Here is a 19,106-nt window from a genome sequence, read left to right on the forward strand (position 1 = left end):
TCAAGAAAATAGGACACTAAAGCTGTTCTATGTGGCTATAGTACATAATCACAAATAGCTGAGCAACAATTTACGATGCTTACTGATTCCCCAGACTGTCATACTTCTACCTTGGGAATTGGCCACCACTGCCACGACCACGAGCTTGCAAATGAATTGGTAACCTGGACCTTGACCAATTTTTGTTTTGGTCATTGCTGATAGAGAATAATCGGAGTCCAAATACAATCTGCAACTCTTTTTTTTTTTTGCTTTCAGGAAGAGGCAAACCGGCCGCTGTACAGTGCCGGCTTTCTCTTCGCACAGGCAACAAGAATTCAAGCCTCACGAAGCACACCATTAGGCAAATAATAAAGCATCAGGACACCCTAAGTATACTCTAATATTAGTTTAATCCCCAGTGCCTTGTAAAAATACATTCTAAATTAACTGCTTTTCAGGGGATCTGCAAAGTTTAAGATAAAGATCATAAATAAACAAGAAAGCAACTTCCTGCAGACTCGATCAGAGCTGTCACTCAGAAGAGGTTCTTAGTCCTCCTTCATGACACATTTGATATATTTAAGCACAGCATGGGCATATACTGATATATAGCTATGTCATTAAAAGATGTATGTGCAAGTTTCTAAATTCATCTTCCCTTTCGCAGACTTGCTGGCAGATGTTGGTCACTTCCCATAAAATTTCTTATTCAGAAGGAAGATCAGAAGATTGACATTCACTTTTGCTCTGTCAAACAACTTCATGACCGCAACGCCTTCATACTGCAGCTGCAAAAGATCCTGCCAAAGAGAATACCTTTATGAGCCAGGAATCCTCAAGAGCTTATAGAGAATACAGAATACTCCGTGGTACAGCAGGTGTTTGAGGAATATCTATGACAAAGTACATGGCGTAAGATACAAAACCAAGAGACTGGTTAAAAATGCGCTAGTGCTGCATGAAAAATAAAGTCGCTCTAAGGAACTTAAGATCTTAATTTTTTAATTTGTTTATTAAAAAAAATAACTACAAAAGAGGGCAGAAATAGAAGACTGTTCCAAGAAAGCCAAATTTCAGATCTAGCCATCTCCAGGCTTTTCGTTTGTGCAATAGCTATAAAGTTGATGCAACGTTAGGGTCTCCGATGTATCTAATTATATATTATCATAGATCACAGAAACATTAGGTTGGAATAGACCTCCGAGATCATCAAGTCCAACCGTTGGCCTAATACCACCATGCCCACTAAACCATGTCTACAAGTGCTACATCAACACGTTTTCTGAACACCTCCAGGGATGGCAACTCCACCACTTCCCTGAGCAGCCTGTTCCGATGTTTAACCACTCTTTCAGTAAAGAAATTTTTCCTAATGTCCAATCTAAACTTCCCCTGGCACAACTTGAGGCCATGTCCTCTTGCCCTATCGCTTGTTACTTGGGAGAAGAGACCGACCCCCACCTTGCCACAGCCTCCTTTCAGGTAGCTGTAGACAGTGATAAGGTCCCCCCTCAGCCTCCTCCTCTCCAGACTAGACCACCCCAGTTCCCTCAGCTGGTCCTCATAAGACTTGTTCTCCAGACCCTTCACCAGCTTCTCTGGACACACTCTAGCACCTCGATGCCTTTCCTGTAATGAGGGGCCCAAAACCACACACAGTATTTGAGTTTATGTACCCATGAAACATCACAACATTCACTTTCTAAAAATCTTAGTTGCCACAGGTCTCAGTGAGGTGGTTCAGAGCACTGCAATCTGGGGCAGAGAAAGAAACGGCATCTCTGTTAGGACTACGTACACGATGCCAGTTCAGTCTCTCGGGCATTTACGGAGGCAGCACGTCTAGTTACACTTTGCTTTCGTCCGCAATGCACCTGACAGAGCGGCAATAGGACTCCCTGTACCGATTTATCTCAGCAATGAAATTTCTTTCAGCAAGTCCACTCTTGAACAATACATATTGAAGAAGGTGTTCAAGTAGTGCTACTGCAGGGAAATGATGCGTGCGTTCCAAAATCCGAATCTGGCTCCTGCAGCCTGGGTGATGCTGGAGTAAACAATCATAAAGCTATTTCTGTTGCTTTCTGTAAAAATTTTGGCAATGGCAATGCAAGTCTTTTTAACTGATGTCATTGTTAATGCAATACTTGGATGACCAACGGCAGTTCCCTTGTTGCTGTCCTCTCAGAACACCTGTTTCTTCTCCCAAGCAGTGCTACAAAGCAACACATGTGCTTGAGGAGCGAGTGACCTTGGGTAGCCCCATGAACCAAGAAGTTCATGGCCAGCTCTGATGGATTAAGACCCGAATGAACTAGGGGAGGTTCCCAGAGCACTCGAACGGCATGGTGAGGCAGCCGTCCCTCCCAGCAGCTGGTTATGTGGCATGGACTTTCTGCAATGCAAGGTGCCTCGGCACACAAACTGTTTCAGGACCCTTCAGGCATCCATGATCAACAAACCTAACAATGCTCAAGTCGGATGGGAAGTGAGCAGGGACAGAAATGGAAGAACGGGACAGAGATAACACGCGTAACAGTACTGGCGTGGGAGGAAGGACAGGGAACTGTTTGGGAAACGGTCAGTCAGTATGCCTTTTCTGGTAGCCTGGCCTAAGTAAAGGTTGAGGACTCCTGAGAACTGTATGGCTAAAGAAACCAGTAAGTGTAGGGTGGCAGAAAGAATACCAATACAAGATGACCAGCTAAAACATGTCATTATTATTCTGATGAAGAGTCTGGCAAGCAGAACTTATATGCCACTATTAAATAGGACAGTTCTTACCTGATAATGTAACATAAATGTTTCCATCTGTACCCCCATGAATTTTGCTTTTACTTCAAAATCTCCTACTTCTTCTGTTGGACTGATTTCAAATATCACATTTTTGAACCTATGAAATTTGAGAAGTGAAAAACCACAGTTCATTACCGAACGTGTAATTCCCACTGAAACAGGAAGACAACATACAACAGCAAATTTGAAGATAAATTTCTAAGATTTCTATTCTTAACTTTTTATTCTAGAACTCTATTTGGAATGAGACTATAAAAGCCAACCAGATTCAATACAACAATGAACAGAAGCCTAGCAGATTCCATGGCTGGTAGACCACACCTTCACACAAGTGTAATAGGAAATACAGTCATTTAGCCCGTGCAGTCTGAACAGTGTCCTTTAGTGCTGCACATCCATGCTTTGTTTAGTGCACAAAGTACAAAATATGATTCAAGGTTGAAAAAAAAAATTCTAGCAACAGGCAGCTTTCTCCATATTCCACAGAAGATACACCAAGTTCTCAAGGCTAGCAAACTGCAGCTGCACAAACTCAAGCTAGCATTAAGTTGATTTTTCAACAGTGAGAGCTATTAACCATAGTAGCAATTCACACGAGGAGGTACCCTTCCAGGACTGCGGGGCAGGGTGGGATGAGGATGTCATGTTTAAATCCCATTACACTTTTCAATCAGCACCTAGACTAGTTCGAAGAAAGAGACAAGAAATCAACATACCTGGTTTCTTCTTCCTCTGAGAAGGTTATTTAGCTTTAAAGAGTTTTAAGAAGATACTCACTGGTTACCTTGCAGGTCCTCAATCTCTAAAAGCACTCCCTTCTCATGAAGTCGAGCTGCCGTATATTTTAGAGAAATCTTTTTACTGTTTTTGCCTTTCATCTCCCGAGGTTTCTTAGAGACTCTGCAAAAAAAAAAGAAGAAAAAAGAAAAAAACAAAAAGAAAAACCACCACCACGATGATCAGTCAAGCAAGTAAAGAGATTTTGGACAGCAAACACATAGTCCTCTTTGGACAAAGGGATAGAACCAGTATAGCTAATCATCTGTGACTAGCAAAACTAGTAGATGATGTATTTCTACTAGTGAGTTTATCTACAAAGCACCTGTAGCTCAGATAAGATCTTTGATTTTTCTATTATTTACCAATAACTCTTATGCTCCAAGAGAAGGAAAAAAAACCCCACCCCCAAAACACAACCACATGGTACTTCATAGAAAGCAGTAACATCTATCATTAGGCAAAAGGGGACCTGGTGACAACTGACACAGAGAAGGCTGCCACTACACAGCTTTCTTTTCTCAGTTTGCACTGGCAGTTGCTCGTCCTGCATCTCACTGGGGAGGAAGATCAGTTTGGGATTTTTTCCCCATGAAAATCTGAATCGTCTTGCACTACAACAGCTGACTCCATTTGGGATAAAGAGAGGACAATTTGTGATCACTGCTTTCTTTGTAGGTAACTTTCATTCTCTGCTCCTAGAAAGAATGACAAGACTGACCCAGCAGCACATGCATTGTCTGGGCAACCTGTTTCATTCCCACCAGACTCTCTACACTCCCCTCTCCCAGAGGGACCAAAATTACTTCCAGTATGTCTTTTTGATCCCATTCGGGGCACTGCCCTCTCTCTGTATTTTCCCACTACTGCCGAGACCCCTTCCCTAGAACTATTGCTGTGGTAAAGAGCTTGGCCAAAGGGCTTTGGCCAGATGGTGTTATGATTCTTCTTAGCAACAGCCTACATGTGCTTTCAGTAAGAAGCACTTTTAGGGCCATGGCATGGTTCCGAGATACTTACTTGCCCTTGCTGGCCAGGTTATCCAAGCACGTTTTGATGTAGCTTTTGTAATAATCCACTTGCTCCCCATAAAAAGTAGCTTTGGAATTCAAGGCACTGTATGTCTGCTGCAGCTTCACCAGCTCCGCCTTTCTTCTCTGACGGTATCTACGCTGATTTCTGATATCCTATGTCACCCACAAAGACAGGTAGAGACTTAACAGTCATTCAAGCTCTCTAGTTGCTCAAGCCCAGGGCATAGAGTATTTGAAACACACCATTTCATTTTGCTTACTCTTGCTTCATGCTACAAGCTGGAGCCCTCAGTTGCACCTGCCCCAGTTTAAGCATCACCACTTCTTCTCTGTGTTGACTATTTTTGGAACTAACCAACTCTACACACAGCAGTTCATTTGAACCTTTTGTTACTTTCTCAAACTTCAATGCTGTCTGAGTTGCAATGACTAGAGTGGGCACTGACAGTATGTGATCTGAAAGAAGGCAGCAATTTTTGCCACGGCTGGGTAGGAAAGGTATCTTGTAAATCAAGAACTGTAACCATAGCAATGCAGACTTCCTTACCTTTCTTTGTTAGCTGGCCATCTTTAAGCATGTGTTACCTTAATACCCGAATAAAAAATATCACATGTTCAAGTCGACTTCTATTTTCATTTTTGACACATATTAACGACAGTACAACTAATTCTAATCAGATCCCTAAAGGCAGTGATTCATTCACTTTACATACATTAACATTTCCCAAATAGTTTTTTGGTAAATGTGATATAAAACACATTGTCACCATAGCAATGTACAATAGTATTAGATCACTTAAAAGTTCTTCTCAGCTCCCCTCTTTATCGTTTAGGTATTCTTGAATAGGTACATTTAAATAAAAATAATAGTTAGGATGTCTTTAAGTTACGGGCAAAACTTCCTCGTGTGACTAAATTTGTAGTGGCGCTACTCAAATTAGTGAAAAGGAGCAGAAAAAAAGATCACACATCAGGACTTAACCCTCCCAGCTAAAAGCTATAATGCTTCTTCCTTAAAGTGCCCGAGATTCTGGCAACACGGTCATTTGAGAAAACGCAAACGTCCTAAAAAAAATAAAGGACTTCCCAAATGCCAAGAGGTAGAAACACTGCAGCAAAAGGTAGGCTTCATGTCTGTAAGTTAGCTACAGCAAAGCTTACTACTCCTGAAAACTCGTGCCAGTTTCTCAGTGCAGCAGACTACGTGAAAACTCCACTATGATTACTAGGAAACCACCAACTGGCATACCTTTGCGATGTCATTGATTAGTTCCTGGTATTTATTTTTCACATCCACTGTCCCCAGTTCTGTCAACTTCTTCAGGCCTGTCTTGATTTTATTTTTTTTTTCTTGAAGACTTAAGTTGCCATCTTCCTTTACACACACAGATTTTTTCATCTTATCGGGAGTTTTAGCATCACGAATGGCCCGTTTCTGCATAGCTCTTTGATGCTCCACTTCCTAGAAAAAGAAAACAAAAAATTACAAGTTCATAAGCAGATCAATTTTGAGGTGACAAAGAACCAGAAACAGATTGTCTGAACTCTGGCATAACATAGGATGAAGAGTTTTGCTTGGTCATTCCCATATTGACTCCCAGTGAATCCACATTCGATGAACACGTTCCATGTGTGGGAACCAGCAAAAGACTGCCTGCCTGCCATTTAAAACTGTCTTCTAGATTAATAGTTCCTAGCTACTACCAGAGGAGTAAGATTCACACATACAATTTATTTCCATTACATGCCCTCCTTATTACTGTTACACACTGCTCCAACATCAGCGGAGACAGCCTCACTGCAACACACAAATGCAGATTCCCTAGCATACCCACATACATCTAGCTAGATGACGATTTCCTAGTCTAAAAAGAATGCAGGTAAACAACTTCGTACTTGCTCCAAGGTAGCTGGAGTTTCCAAGATTTCAGTCAGCGTCTCCCCTGGTTGGAAGCGGATTACATCAACAATCAAACGTTTTGTGCTGCAAAGAAATCAAGGAGAATAGGAGAAAAAACTTTAAACTAAGAGACCTTCAATACTGTTCTATTCTGCAATAATACCAATGATTTACCTGAAGTCAGATTATCACTGGATGCACGCTTAGGTAGTCATAGGCTAGATCAGACCAGAACCCTGAGAAGCACTTTACTCTTTTGACGGTGTGTCATCAGAAACTGAAAGGTTCATCTGCATAGTACATAGGATTTGCCCCCAAGTATCCCCTCAGACACTAAGGACGTATATTCCAAGGCAGCCCCAGTACTGCCATGTGGACCATAGAAGCTGCAATTCCAAGGTGAAAGGTAAAGCAGGCAGCAGCAACAGCAAATAGTGAATATTATCCATCTGCAAGTGCACTTCAGTGCTTTGTAACAGGTATCAAAAAACTCCACAGGACTATTGTCTTATGTGTACGGTAACCGAGCCAAAGCAGATAGATCCCTGACTCCAATCTGGTGATAGACAGGGTCGTTCCTTGATCTCAACTGTGATTTAAGCACAGCCAGTGCGCACTCGGAGGCAATTCTGTCCTTCAGCCACACGATGAAATCAAATAGCATCTTCAGTACTTGGCAGTCAGGCTGGAATTATTTCTGGCATCCCACAAAGCACATCACATGCACACCTCCCACATCATCTAGAACTTAGATGACTACCAGCACATCTGGTAAATCTTTACTTTTAAAATCAACGTCATCTTCTTCGGCAGGTAGCGAAATACTGATGTATCTTTTGACAAGCCCAGTTAATTTAACATTATTTTTGGTTAGACAAGATTTTCTTCTGGGAGATCACTAGTCTGTCTATACCAAGTGTAAGCTGACCTGAAGAATTCTCAGATACCCAACATCAGAGTGAGTAAATATGCATCTGAGTGTCAGGTGGTTGCTCTATGCGTCTCAGCAACGGGGATTTGCTTTAAACTGGCCAAGAGTCAATACTAGTACTAAGTCCTCTGGAATAAAGAGCCTGGCAATAATGAAATCCCTGACAGTCCACTGCTCTCTTTCCGTTAGGCTAACACCACCTCCATTTCCCAAAAAGGCTATTAGCCTTCCTCTATTAAGAGTCAGGTTTGGGGGACAGTGAGTGCAGAGAGAAGGGGACCGCACCATAAACCAAAAGAGGAGAGCAGCAATGGCAAAAATATCCTAAGGAGATACTTCCCACAGACAGAGAAAAGCTACAGGGAAAGTCTCAAAAGTTACCACTGTCTCCTGCTTCGCTAACAGGATACAGACATAATCTGCTCAAAGGCTGCGTAAAGAAACATTCTGCAGGAGCCAGCACGCTTAGTAACAGAGTGTAACTCAGATATACTAGGCATTTAGTTACCCTTAATATTTCCACGTCATACATATTCTATTGAAAACATTTGCACAGGACATTATATAGACAGCACAAAATGTCGATTCATCTAAATTTTACATTAGTAGACTTCAGAGTTAAAACTCAGTTGTAATGAACACTATGGACTAAGATGATCTTTACTAATTATTCACATGCAGGCAAATCCAGCTGCTGTTGTCACACTTACTCACATCTAGACAGTTTTCTGTTAGTTTTCCCCTCCAGAACCATCCAAGATAAAGGCTTTTAAAGAACGACAAATTCAACAGTGACAAAGAACTAACAGGAACAAATTCAACAGCCACAGCACTGAAAGGACAGGGCTACAGGCTCAGTGTATTTGGAGTATCAGTCCCATGTTTGTTTAAATACACTTCAATTCTCTTATGGCTACAGGCTCAGCGTATTTGGACTAACAGTCACTTGTTTGTTTAAATTAAACTTCAATTCTCTTACTTTCACATGCAGGTTAACTGTGAAAACGCAGGTTCCTTGTTCTCTTGAGAAACATACCAGGTAGTTACCCCTTACTTACTTCAACAGAATCGTCCTCGCATCCATCTCTGCATTCTCGCCACCCGGAACGTCAAATTTATTAGTAAGTGTGAGAGAAACCTCAGTCTTTGCTAGCATTTCCCTGTTGGGGTCATTAACATTGCCAGACCCTTCTCCTGCCAAGCAGAAAGAGTTTATAGGTTAAATCGTATTCTTTATGTTCTTGACTGCTAGAGCTTTGTAATTTTTCCCCTATGTAACAGACCACAGAAAAACTACACTGTTTCCTATACTGTCAAAAGGATGCTTCAGAAGCCAAAACCAGCTTTTAGAAACATCATCATGCATATGTTACAGACTTTTTCTTCAGAAAACTGAGAGAATGCACCGGCCAGAAAGGCACCACAAAGTCACTGGTTCGTATGCCTTAAAGATGTATGTGTATTCCACACGGTATCTCAGCATCTCATTCTCTACTGAGTAGGGTACTGACCTGCCAAAAATACTTTATAAATAAAGATACGACCATGCCTCTATGCCCATGTCCTCATTAGAATAAGTTTTCCAAGCTGAGAGCAAGGCTCTTGTTAGCAAGCAAGATTGTAATCTTCTATTAAACAAAGCAAGCTATCGTGTCAAAAGGAAATTTTATAGCTCTAATTGTGTCTGAATTTTCATCAGAACAGTCGTTAGGATGCTTCCTCTCCTGCGCCCCTTTTTTAAAGGGCTGCAGAAAGATAAAACTGACATATTAACCACATCAACACAAAGCACACAGGAGAGACGAAACGGGGAAGGAGGGTAAGCTGTAGTTAAACTCAAGGTCTAGGTTCGCTCACATAATGCTTCTCATGTTCCATTCTTTGCCAGTGCTTGGAAGAAAACATCCTAGCAATCACTCCTTTAAAAGGTTCCAACCTGTCTCACCAATTGACTTCAAGATAAGGATTCCGATGTCAAAGTATCCTCTCCAAAAACTGTGTCCGTTCACCCTCCCACCCCACACACAAGATTTCATACTTCAAACAGCTGCAACACAGACATGAAGGAAGAAGAGAGGCTTGTGCAACTTCCCAGTGTTTGTTATATCCCGACGCAGTGAACTGCGGCTCAGGTTTTCAGAAAACTTTCACAGATTAGTAAAGTCGGTTCCTTCTTCCTCCAGCCAGAAGAAAGAAGATAAAATTCTTAACATATAGAACAAAAACCCTCTAAATGAGGGAAAAAAGCTATTTGTCCAGATGCCAAAGATACCTATAGGGACATGTCATTTAATACGCTTACTACCGCTCTCTGTTAGGAATGCATACAGATCTCCAGGATGGAGTACAGATCTTTGCAAACAAGCTTTTTTGGACACATACGCACAGAGAAATGGCTTCAGCATAACGGAATGAACAAAGAAAAGACGTCTGCCTTCTAGAAATGGGAGGGAGAGGGGCAGGAGAGGGGAAAGAACCCCCGTTTTTTTCAGGGTAACAAATTCTGCAGCCAGAAGACACCAGAACAACAAATCTGCCGCTGCTTTTAGAGCACTTCCTCCCAAATGACCTGTGGTGATTCCATAGATGGTTTCTTTACCGCACTTCAAATCAGTTCAGATAATATCACACATTTCTTAAGCACAATAAACTAGACCACCTATTAAGGACTCAATTGTAGGAACCTCTCCAAGATCGTCCAGCAGCTCATGAATTGGATCATTGTGCTCAGGAGCAATTGCATCTTGATGGTCTAAGAGCAACTAGATGAACAGAAAGAACATTTATGTTGGCAATTGTACATCCTTTTCCGGACAGTAAAATTACATTACTTTGAGCTGGTTATCTTTTAGAAAAAGATCTTATTTCACTGAACTCCAAAGCAGCAATATAAACATTCGAAGCTGTGCCACTATCACATACTCAAATACTTTCAAAAGAAATTTACAGAAGCCACAAGCAAATTACTTAATTTTGTAAATCAACAAGCTCTTCCACACTACAATCAAGATACAACTTTCAGCCTTCTGTTTGGTAACTTTGCACTTCAGCCAGAAGCAGGGTTTTCTTTGTAAGCACTACTTAGAAGGAGCAACTGTGACCGATGTATACTTACGGTGTGTGTATTGATGATTTCACCAATAGAAATATAAATAACTGGTTTAGTGAGAGTCACCAAGTCAGAATATTCATCAATATTAAATTTATCCTGCAATTCAGGAACCTCACAGGCAGCCTGGAAAAAACGTCTTCAGAAAAAAGAAGAATCAGTATGACTCCGGGAGTCACATGGTATAGTGAGAGCATTAACTACCCATGACAATCCCAAGTGTAGTCTCTCTTCTTTAAACTATGGTACATTAAGGCATACTACAGTTTGTCAGCTTTAGTTTAACACATCAGAAACAACCTAGTAAATTCAATTATTGATATTGGTCATGTTGACATTCACTAATTTTCAGCATTCACAGGCCTGGTCTATGGCTCCGATTGTTCACACATCCTCCCGTCTCCACTGCAGTAACACCCCTTGCTCCCAGCAATCTCTGGTTTTCTTTCTTCCAAAACACGAGACGGCTAAGATGATGATTCCTGGACAAAAGCTTACGTCAACTATATGAACAGCTAAATTGCCAATCTGCTTTACTCCTGAGCACCACTGGGTTTTCATGTGGAGCCAGGGTTCATAAGGGACAGAAGAACATATGTCCATTCTAGTTGTCCACACCCAAAGTATCACAATATACATGTGCAAAAGCAACCTTTATTCTGGAAACTCCCAAGTCAAAATCCTTCACTGTGCAATCTCATTAACATACAACGTATCGCTCAGATTCCAGGTACATGTTTTATCTGCCATTGTCGCTGATGCTTATGGCAGTGTGGAGTGCAATCTCTTATTTTCAGACTGCATATTTGACAGAGACAGAATTTATCATATTTAAAATTTAATATTATCCCTTTTTACTTGCAACTCTGCCAAGCTTCCCCAACTAATTAGCTGGCTTCTACCTGAATTTCTGGTATGACTGCAAAAGGTATTCATTAATGATGCTTAGGTGCGCATTGTCTCCCATGAACATCTTATTGGATGCAGCGTGCTGCAACATCTTTGCAATGGAACCGAGGTTTCTGCGTTGATCTGTGGTCAGCTGACCTCCAGCCGAAAGATCAATGATGTCAAACGCGTCTGGTGCGACAATGGCTGGATTCATGTAGCGATAATAGAGTAAGTTGCCAACAATCTGGGAAAAGTTGAGTAGAGAAGAAACGCGTAAGGAACAATGGCACAGGACCCAAGTGAATTCAATTGAAACTACGCTGACTGTGCTTTGATAAATTATTTTCTCATAAGCCAGAGGCTCCTTCCAAGATAAAGGTTCTGCAATGCTGCTGTATACAAGCACTATCCCAAAGAATCTACAGTGTAAAGAAAAAAAAAAAAATCATTAAGAGTCAAAGAGGGAAGACTGAGCACTACCAGTCACCAGACAATACAACAGCAGATATTTCTATGCATAAAGATTTAAAACTTTAACTTATAAAAATGTATGGACAAGAGATTCTACAACCAACGGACTACTCACATGAGCATGAGACAATCTTTCGGGCAAATTAAACCTAATTGAGTTAGTCTAACAGAGAGCAGAACCACAGTGGTATAGAGGCAGGCAGTAATTCAGTTTCCATATGGAACAAGAGCTAATTCTGAGAGAAGCGTGCAGAATCGGCCGCCACCTCTGACAAAGCAAAAAAATGGTGAGGAAGCATGGCACACCAAGGAGCTAAACTGAGGAAACCACTTTCGATTCCTTCTTCAAAGCCCTTTTGTCTTTCAGAATAATTCTTCAATAAGCCAGCAACATTTTCAGGCACAGACCCCCAAGTTAGCAAGAGTAACTGAGAAACCCTTTAATCCAGAGGTAAGAATCAGAAGTACAGAAGACAAACAGCATTTGACACTTCAAAATCCAATTTACCTAGTCAAACGTGAGCAGCAATAAACTTCACAGAATTAAAGATGTCACGTTATCCCTATGCTTACAAATATACTTCTAACTTGTATTTGATGTTTTGCCAAAAGTAATTCCAGCAATGAAAAGGAATTAACCCAACATGCTGATGTAAAGCAATAGTTCTCATACCACATGCTCTAGTATTTTCTCAGGGTTCACAGAAATTTGCAGAAGGCCAGGTCACTGAATCCCGGCTTCACCTGCTTGCCACATGACTTAAATGCACAGAAGAGATCAGGGTTTGAACGAACAGCTGAAAACAGGCAGAAAAAAAATCTATAGCCATTGCTGTGCAGCCCCAGAAATTAACTGCTTTCAGTGAAGTTATGTTTTTGACAACTGTTTCATGCAAGCCCCTGCTGTACTCTCACAGATTATGTCATAGGATGACAGTCAAAGCTGTTTATTACCAGTAACTAGAAGAAAACACATCTGTGAAAGAAACTGTACTAATAACTTTCAAACTTTTGGGTGGAGAAGAACAGTATATATTACATGGGTAGTTTTGGTCACTAAAAAAAAAAAAAAAAAAAAAAAAAAAAAGAGAAGTCTTTGTGAGTAGTTATTGCACACAACCGCAGTTTTGACTTTCATGTGGACAGTTACATTGTTTCCACTAGGATTAACAAAAACCGCAGTTTTCCACCTAAATTTACAGATGGAAGAAATTAATTCACCTGCATAGAAAGAATCGATGTCTCAGAATGGGAAAGCACAGAACTAGAAGAGAGAAGAAAACAGCATTCAGATTGGAAGTTTAAAGAGACGTTGTTGAGTATGCTAAGACCCAAATTATGTTTTATTAACAAGCAAAGCATTCATGGGCATAAAGGCCTTCACAATTACCAAAAGCCATAAAACTGAAGAAATTTCAACGAAAACCCCAAAGCTATATTCATCTGAGAGTGCCTACTATTAGGATCCTTTTAGTTCTCCAGAACTACTGAAACGCAAAATACAAAACTGACTACACATCATGGAAAGTGATTCTCTACATGTTGCTGTCAAAATATCCTGGAGCGTTACAAGACAGGGAAATTAGGAATATCAGAAATTTGCATGCAGACTTTTTAACTTGACATTGTCTCTTTAAGAAAGGAGCAGCAAAAGCAAGGTGTACTTTCTAGGAGCAAGAGTACCTCAAGTCAAGAAACCTAAAGGACCAAATGCCCAAATATGAAAAGCAAAGCAGAAGCAACAGGATACCTCCTTCTGAGCAATGTACTATATCTCAGGTGACGTAAATGAAGCTAACAATCAAAAGCCCAATGTGAAGCATTTTCTATCCATAGAAGTAAATAAACAAGCTTTATATAGGTTTACAGGCACTCCCCTCCACACGTACATCCAACGAAGGAGAAGAATGAGACATGCTTGCCACAGCCACTTTGGCTGACATTATTCACAAAGGTGTTCAGATCCTCACCTTCAGAAGCTCATCCTCGCCAGCATCAGGAAACTTCTCATGCAGAGAGTCTTTTAGTACCTTGGCAATGAAACGCATTCCATAACTTCGAGAGAAAGAAAAGGGCAAGTAAGACTGCTGCAAGAATGAACCCACCAACAATTTCTCGGGGATAATACTGTGGTACACCAGACTCACGGGATTTTGTCCACTGAACTAACAATGGCAGACAGGAACTTGTCTGTCACTGTCCTCATGTTTCTGATCGAGGCATCCAGGCGTGTCCTCACCTCTTCATGATTTAGAGCTTGTTCAGGTGTAACATCATATGGCAGTTTGCTATTTGAAAAGTCAAACACGTGAAAGTGAGTATTCCTCAGGCTAGCATATTTCAAGAATTTCTAGCTCGACACGAAAACAAGCTTATATTCACTTGGCTGCCAAGAGCTGTGCGTTGCTGTCAATTAACCCTTCAGGCACTAGAAGAACTGAACACTTCTTGCTTTTACTTCCTCTATTCTGTCTTGCAACGGCCACTATGAGAAAAGGCCCAGCTAACTCGAAACTGTATCTTTTTTTACAGCCAGCACACATGCACGCTAGGCAAAAAAGTGCCATCTGTGACAGTGCTGCTTCAGGTTGCAAACAAATTGGTGAAAAAGAAAGCTACACATTTGAACATTAAGATGATAGGAGCTTGGACACAAGCCAGAAGCTAGAACAGCATCCATAAAATCAGTATCATATGCTACTGGCGGGAATCAGTGCCAAATCAGTAGTTAACGTTTTCTCCATCAACTGAAGTTACTGCATAGTATTTCAGTGAAGACACGCAGATGAAGCGGCTGATTTGTAAAAGCATCTCCTAAACCTCACATAAAGAGAAGGACCCGAATGCACATCTTAATCTGCATTTTTAACATGTCCAGAATTTTGAACCAAGCATACGGCAAGAATATATGACTGCAGATTGCTTTGAATGGGGAAACTCTCTCATCTGTATGGCTTTTTTTTTAGGTATGTTATGTTAAAAAAACCCACCACCACCACAGTAGAAACCTCGAGTTCTAGCAAATGACATGCGCTGGAAGAAAACAAAACCAGAATGACACAAAACTATCTAGCACAATCCAACTGCCATCAGCAGCTGATATTAATTAGAAAGATGTTAGGACTAAAAGAACTGCAATGTCGTGCTTTTCCTCCAGCAAGGAGGTTTGGTTGGCTTGCAAATAGTACCTAAGTTTGCACAGATGTGCAAGACATAAACAGAAATTGACATGGAACCAATTCCCAAATACTTTTCCTTACCATGATTTGTTTTAAGTTAGAGGGCATGTCATAGCTAATTATCAAGTCAACAGAGGTAAACACCAAAGAGCATTTCTTCCACCTCCTAACAAGATTCCCTTTCAATTCCCTCAGCACCATCGCCAGAGCATGACCTTCAGAACTCACAGATGAAAGCCATCTCGAGGAGATGGAAAAGCGGTATCAGTTGGACAGATGCATGCAGTGAGGCCAAGGATTGTTTGGAATGATTAGCCGAGCAGTGCCAAGCAGCTGAGCAATGTTTAGAAAAATGCAGTAGTAACAGTTCCCATACCTGGCCTCACCAGTTTGAGACTCCATCTGGTTAACCCATGACTTGTAAATATCCACTGGATCAGTTTTGATATTGAGTGTTTTGTCATCAATGATTTCCTTCACGACTGGTGCCAGGATCTGCCTCAGGGCATTCTGACCACGGGCACCACGGTTGAAACTTACCACCATTTTAATAACAGTAGGATTCCCAGTCACAATTTCATGTATTTGGTCTACTTTTGATCTGAAGAAGAGAGAATCTATATGAAATATGAGGTACACATAATTCTGTCAGCTTCAGATATGCTTCTCGGCATAAAACAAACTGAAAGAGCATCACCCTCATGAAACAGATGACGGATTTGTACTAAAATCTCAATACAGCAATAAACTACAATACTGTATAAGAACAATGCTAGAACACTTCTCAAGACAGATGAGGCAAGAAACTCATGATCGGTTTGGGAATTCCAACGCAACTGGCCACCGGTCAGCTCAATGACAACTAACACAAATGCAACTGTACATTCTATTTGAGAGCACAATTCAAAAATACAAAGGAAACAGAGCACGTTTTATGTAGAGAAGAAAAAGAATAGCAGGTTTCTTCCAGTATTTAAAGTAAGAAAACAAGCAATCAACAACAAAAGCCACACCTAGTATACCACTGTGTGAAACACAACAGCAGAGAACGAAGCATCTCCACTTCCCTGGACTAGTACTCTAAGCATGAATTTAAGGAAAAAAAAAAAAGTCTCTTTCAGAAGAGGCATTTCAGGGCATATACCATCTTCATGCTTAAAAAGCATTCCAAAGTAGTTCCTCAAAAATTGTATTGCATATTCTTCACAGCAAGTTGTGCAGCACTGCACTGTAAAGAACCGAAGTCATGTAAGACCGAGCTCCTACGGCCCAAACGATCAAACAAAACATGCCTGAGGACAGCCAGAGTCCTAACACTGACAGTAAATAGAAATGCCAAACAATAAAGCCTCTCAGTTTCAGCCTCCTCATCAGCTTTTGGAAATCTGGAGAGCTTAGTGTTAGCTCTCTCCCTGGCTTGTAAGCCTGAGTTTGCAGTTTGTTGGAGGTGTTTATAACCAGACACTGGAGAATTGAGATTAGATTGAATTTTAGGATGACTTTGCATCAGATTAAAAGTAGCTGCTGTGTTGAGCAGTGAAATCTTGGCTGAAGTAAAAAGCCCTCATCCTCAATGGACATACTCAACTCTTCCTTTATAGACTATATTAAGAACAGATATGAAACGGGAAGAGAAAAATGAAGGGACAGGTTAGTATTATCCGCATATTAGGAGGAGACACAACGTGAAAACCGCCTCAATTCAAGAAATTGCCAAAACTGATTTAACAGCAAAAACGTGCCGTATGCTACCACGTACTTGATCTCTTCCTGCAATGCTGTTTGGAAAAGCCTCAACAACAGGTATTCCTCTCTTTGATTGGATGCATAGTTATACAGTGTGAAGATGACAGAATCCATGAACTTTGTGGATTTGTTTTGAGGCATCTGAAAAATCAGCTTGGCCAAGTAGGTTGGGTTAGTCTATAACAATAAGAAAAATTACTTAGCGTGCATGTCCACACAGGCCAGAGCCACTATGGTGGCTCAAAACCACAGTACCTAAGCAAAGGCTGTGCCAAGACATATAAGCCTCTATGTAAAAAGGTTACTGAGCAGTGTTAGAAGCTGCTTACCTGAAGTAAGTAGAACAAATGCTGATAGGCTTCCAGCTTTTCTCTCTTCTCTTTGCTCAAAGCTTTCAAACCTCCCCTTTGTTTGTTTAGCATCATCATGTCAGAGAGCTGTTCCTTGTTCTTCTTGGTAAGTTTTTTGCTATGAGAAACAACATCCTGGAAAGAAAGCACAGGGACAGATTCCACTCTAAGTATTTTATAACAGGCAATATTGGAAAACAGTTGCATCAGAGAGCCCCCTTCTCTTCTATGTGGAAAGGCAGGGTCAAGGTATGCCTGGGGCTTTTAAAGTGAAGCATTATTTACTATGGCAGCAATTTCTCTGACTGGAAGTACATGTTCTGCTTTGTACCTGACTTCCTGAATTTGTCTGAAACCCTAGAAGGGTTACTCATTCTTGGCAGCAATTACTATCAGAATTGGTAGCATCCTGAGGATGCTTGAAAATGTTTTCATTTTTAAATTTGGCCTAAAACCTAAGAATCTTGTTTCATATTCAGCTAGCTCGCTACCTCTACGTACTCTGACAGCAACGGCACTTTTCACTGCAGACACCAGCCCAAAAGCTGCAGCCTCCTTCTCAGATTAATTTCACTACACTCACTGAGATTTTACACCAGGAGGAGCCTAGCATCATGCCATCCAGAACCAAATGGAAAGCTGACCAGAACTTCAGCCTGAAGAAAAGGCAATGCTATATCAGCAAGAGCTTTTTTTTTGGTGAAATTAATCACATCAACCAAGTGATAGAGGGGGCCTCCTTTAACCAACAAACACCAAGTGACACAAGTGCGTCTCCTGCCTCCAAAATCATCCCCCTCACTGCAAGGCTGTGGCATGTCACTTGCTTAACCACAAAGAAGCATCGGCACAGAGGTCTCAAAGCCTTCGAACACACAATTCATTGCATTCATTAGGTCAAGACAGTCTGGTGTTTGTCTTTTTTAGCTTCAGGTCTTGCTTCTTCTCCTACAGTTTTCTTTCTAGGGATACGTGCTACATTAGTGGAATGGAGTAAGAATGCACTAGGAGTAAAATCTGGAAGTCTGGGGCAACGTTTTCTGCTGGGCCTGAGTAACTGACATCCAAGGCTAGGGTTTCTCCATGCTAACTACCACTGGCCTCAGTTCAATCCATAGCTGGTCTCCCACCAACACACCTCCTACCTGCAATGTAATTTTGTTTTTCACTAGCAGCCCAATTTTGATGTCCATGAGATTGAGGTCATTTTCCAGTTGCTGATTGGACCGGATCAAGGTTACAACTTCCTCACGCAGTTTCATTAGCTCAAGCTCCTCCTGAAAATCTTGGTCACTCTGATCAAGCAAGTGGACAAATTTCCGAACCACAGCCATAGGTGGGTTTTCAGCATTAACTAAAAATAGGTGAGAAAACATCACGGGATGGGAAACAGAAGTAAATATATGCCTTATCTACATTTAAACAGCACATAAAGGAGCAGCCAGAATAAAATTAGCACCACCACATCTAAACAGCTTCTGGCATTTTGAATTTCTTGTTTTGAGTAAATCATGAGAGAAAAAACCCCAATCAGTAAAGAACAAAATCAGTATCAGCCTAGGGTAGTCCACACTGCCAAAGTTAACTGCATAGCTACGGTTCTATTTTTCAGCAGCAAAAGCAACAGCTAGAATCAAGTTTTCCTTCAGCCTCTCTGCACTGCCCTACCAACTTCATTCCAATCGCTCTTCAAAACTGTCTTGATGTTATAGATCACACTAGCAACATCCCTTGCAAATAGAGATTCGAGGCTCGAATCAGTTTTACCCTCTTGGCAATACTTACTGAGGGTTTTGTAGTCTTCTCGCGCTTTATTTGCTCGGATAAAGGCTTGAATTTTTATAATGTCATTTATCTAGGATTGAAAAAAAAAAAACAAACACACTTGACCTCATTCTGGAAAGAGTACAAAATAGGTACTGAATTCATTTAACAACATA

General features: G+C 41.0%; 1 protein-coding gene across 2 annotated transcripts in view; it reads right to left on the bottom strand.

Annotated features, from left to right (window-relative positions):
• Positions 1-278: 278 nt before the first annotated feature.
• IQGAP1 (IQ motif containing GTPase activating protein 1) overlaps positions 279-19,106 on the bottom strand; it is a 73,130-nt gene continuing 54,302 nt past the window's right edge. For both annotated transcript variants that reach the window (XM_086471777.1, XM_086471778.1), the window contains 17 exons: positions 18,952-19,021; positions 18,312-18,520; positions 17,146-17,301; positions 16,830-16,993; positions 15,447-15,671; positions 14,039-14,179; positions 13,862-13,946; positions 11,432-11,664; positions 10,536-10,668; positions 10,080-10,182; positions 8,479-8,614; positions 6,486-6,573; positions 5,839-6,051; positions 4,576-4,742; positions 3,556-3,678; positions 2,767-2,875; positions 279-782 (listed from right to left, as the gene is read on the bottom strand). In XM_086471777.1, coding sequence (XP_086327903.1) covers positions 669-782; positions 2,767-2,875; positions 3,556-3,678; positions 4,576-4,742; positions 5,839-6,051; positions 6,486-6,573; positions 8,479-8,614; positions 10,080-10,182; positions 10,536-10,668; positions 11,432-11,664; positions 13,862-13,946; positions 14,039-14,179; positions 15,447-15,671; positions 16,830-16,993; positions 17,146-17,301; positions 18,312-18,520; positions 18,952-19,021 — 2,469 coding nt within the window. In that variant the 3' untranslated portion in view covers positions 279-668. The remainder of the gene's footprint in view (positions 783-2,766; positions 2,876-3,555; positions 3,679-4,575; positions 4,743-5,838; positions 6,052-6,485; positions 6,574-8,478; positions 8,615-10,079; positions 10,183-10,535; positions 10,669-11,431; positions 11,665-13,861; positions 13,947-14,038; positions 14,180-15,446; positions 15,672-16,829; positions 16,994-17,145; positions 17,302-18,311; positions 18,521-18,951; positions 19,022-19,106) is intronic.

The sequence above is a fragment of the Leptosomus discolor genome, chromosome 11 (assembly GCF_034619465.1).
Source record: "Leptosomus discolor isolate bLepDis1 chromosome 11, bLepDis1.hap2, whole genome shotgun sequence".
Lineage (NCBI taxonomy): Eukaryota > Metazoa > Chordata > Aves > Leptosomiformes > Leptosomidae > Leptosomus > Leptosomus discolor.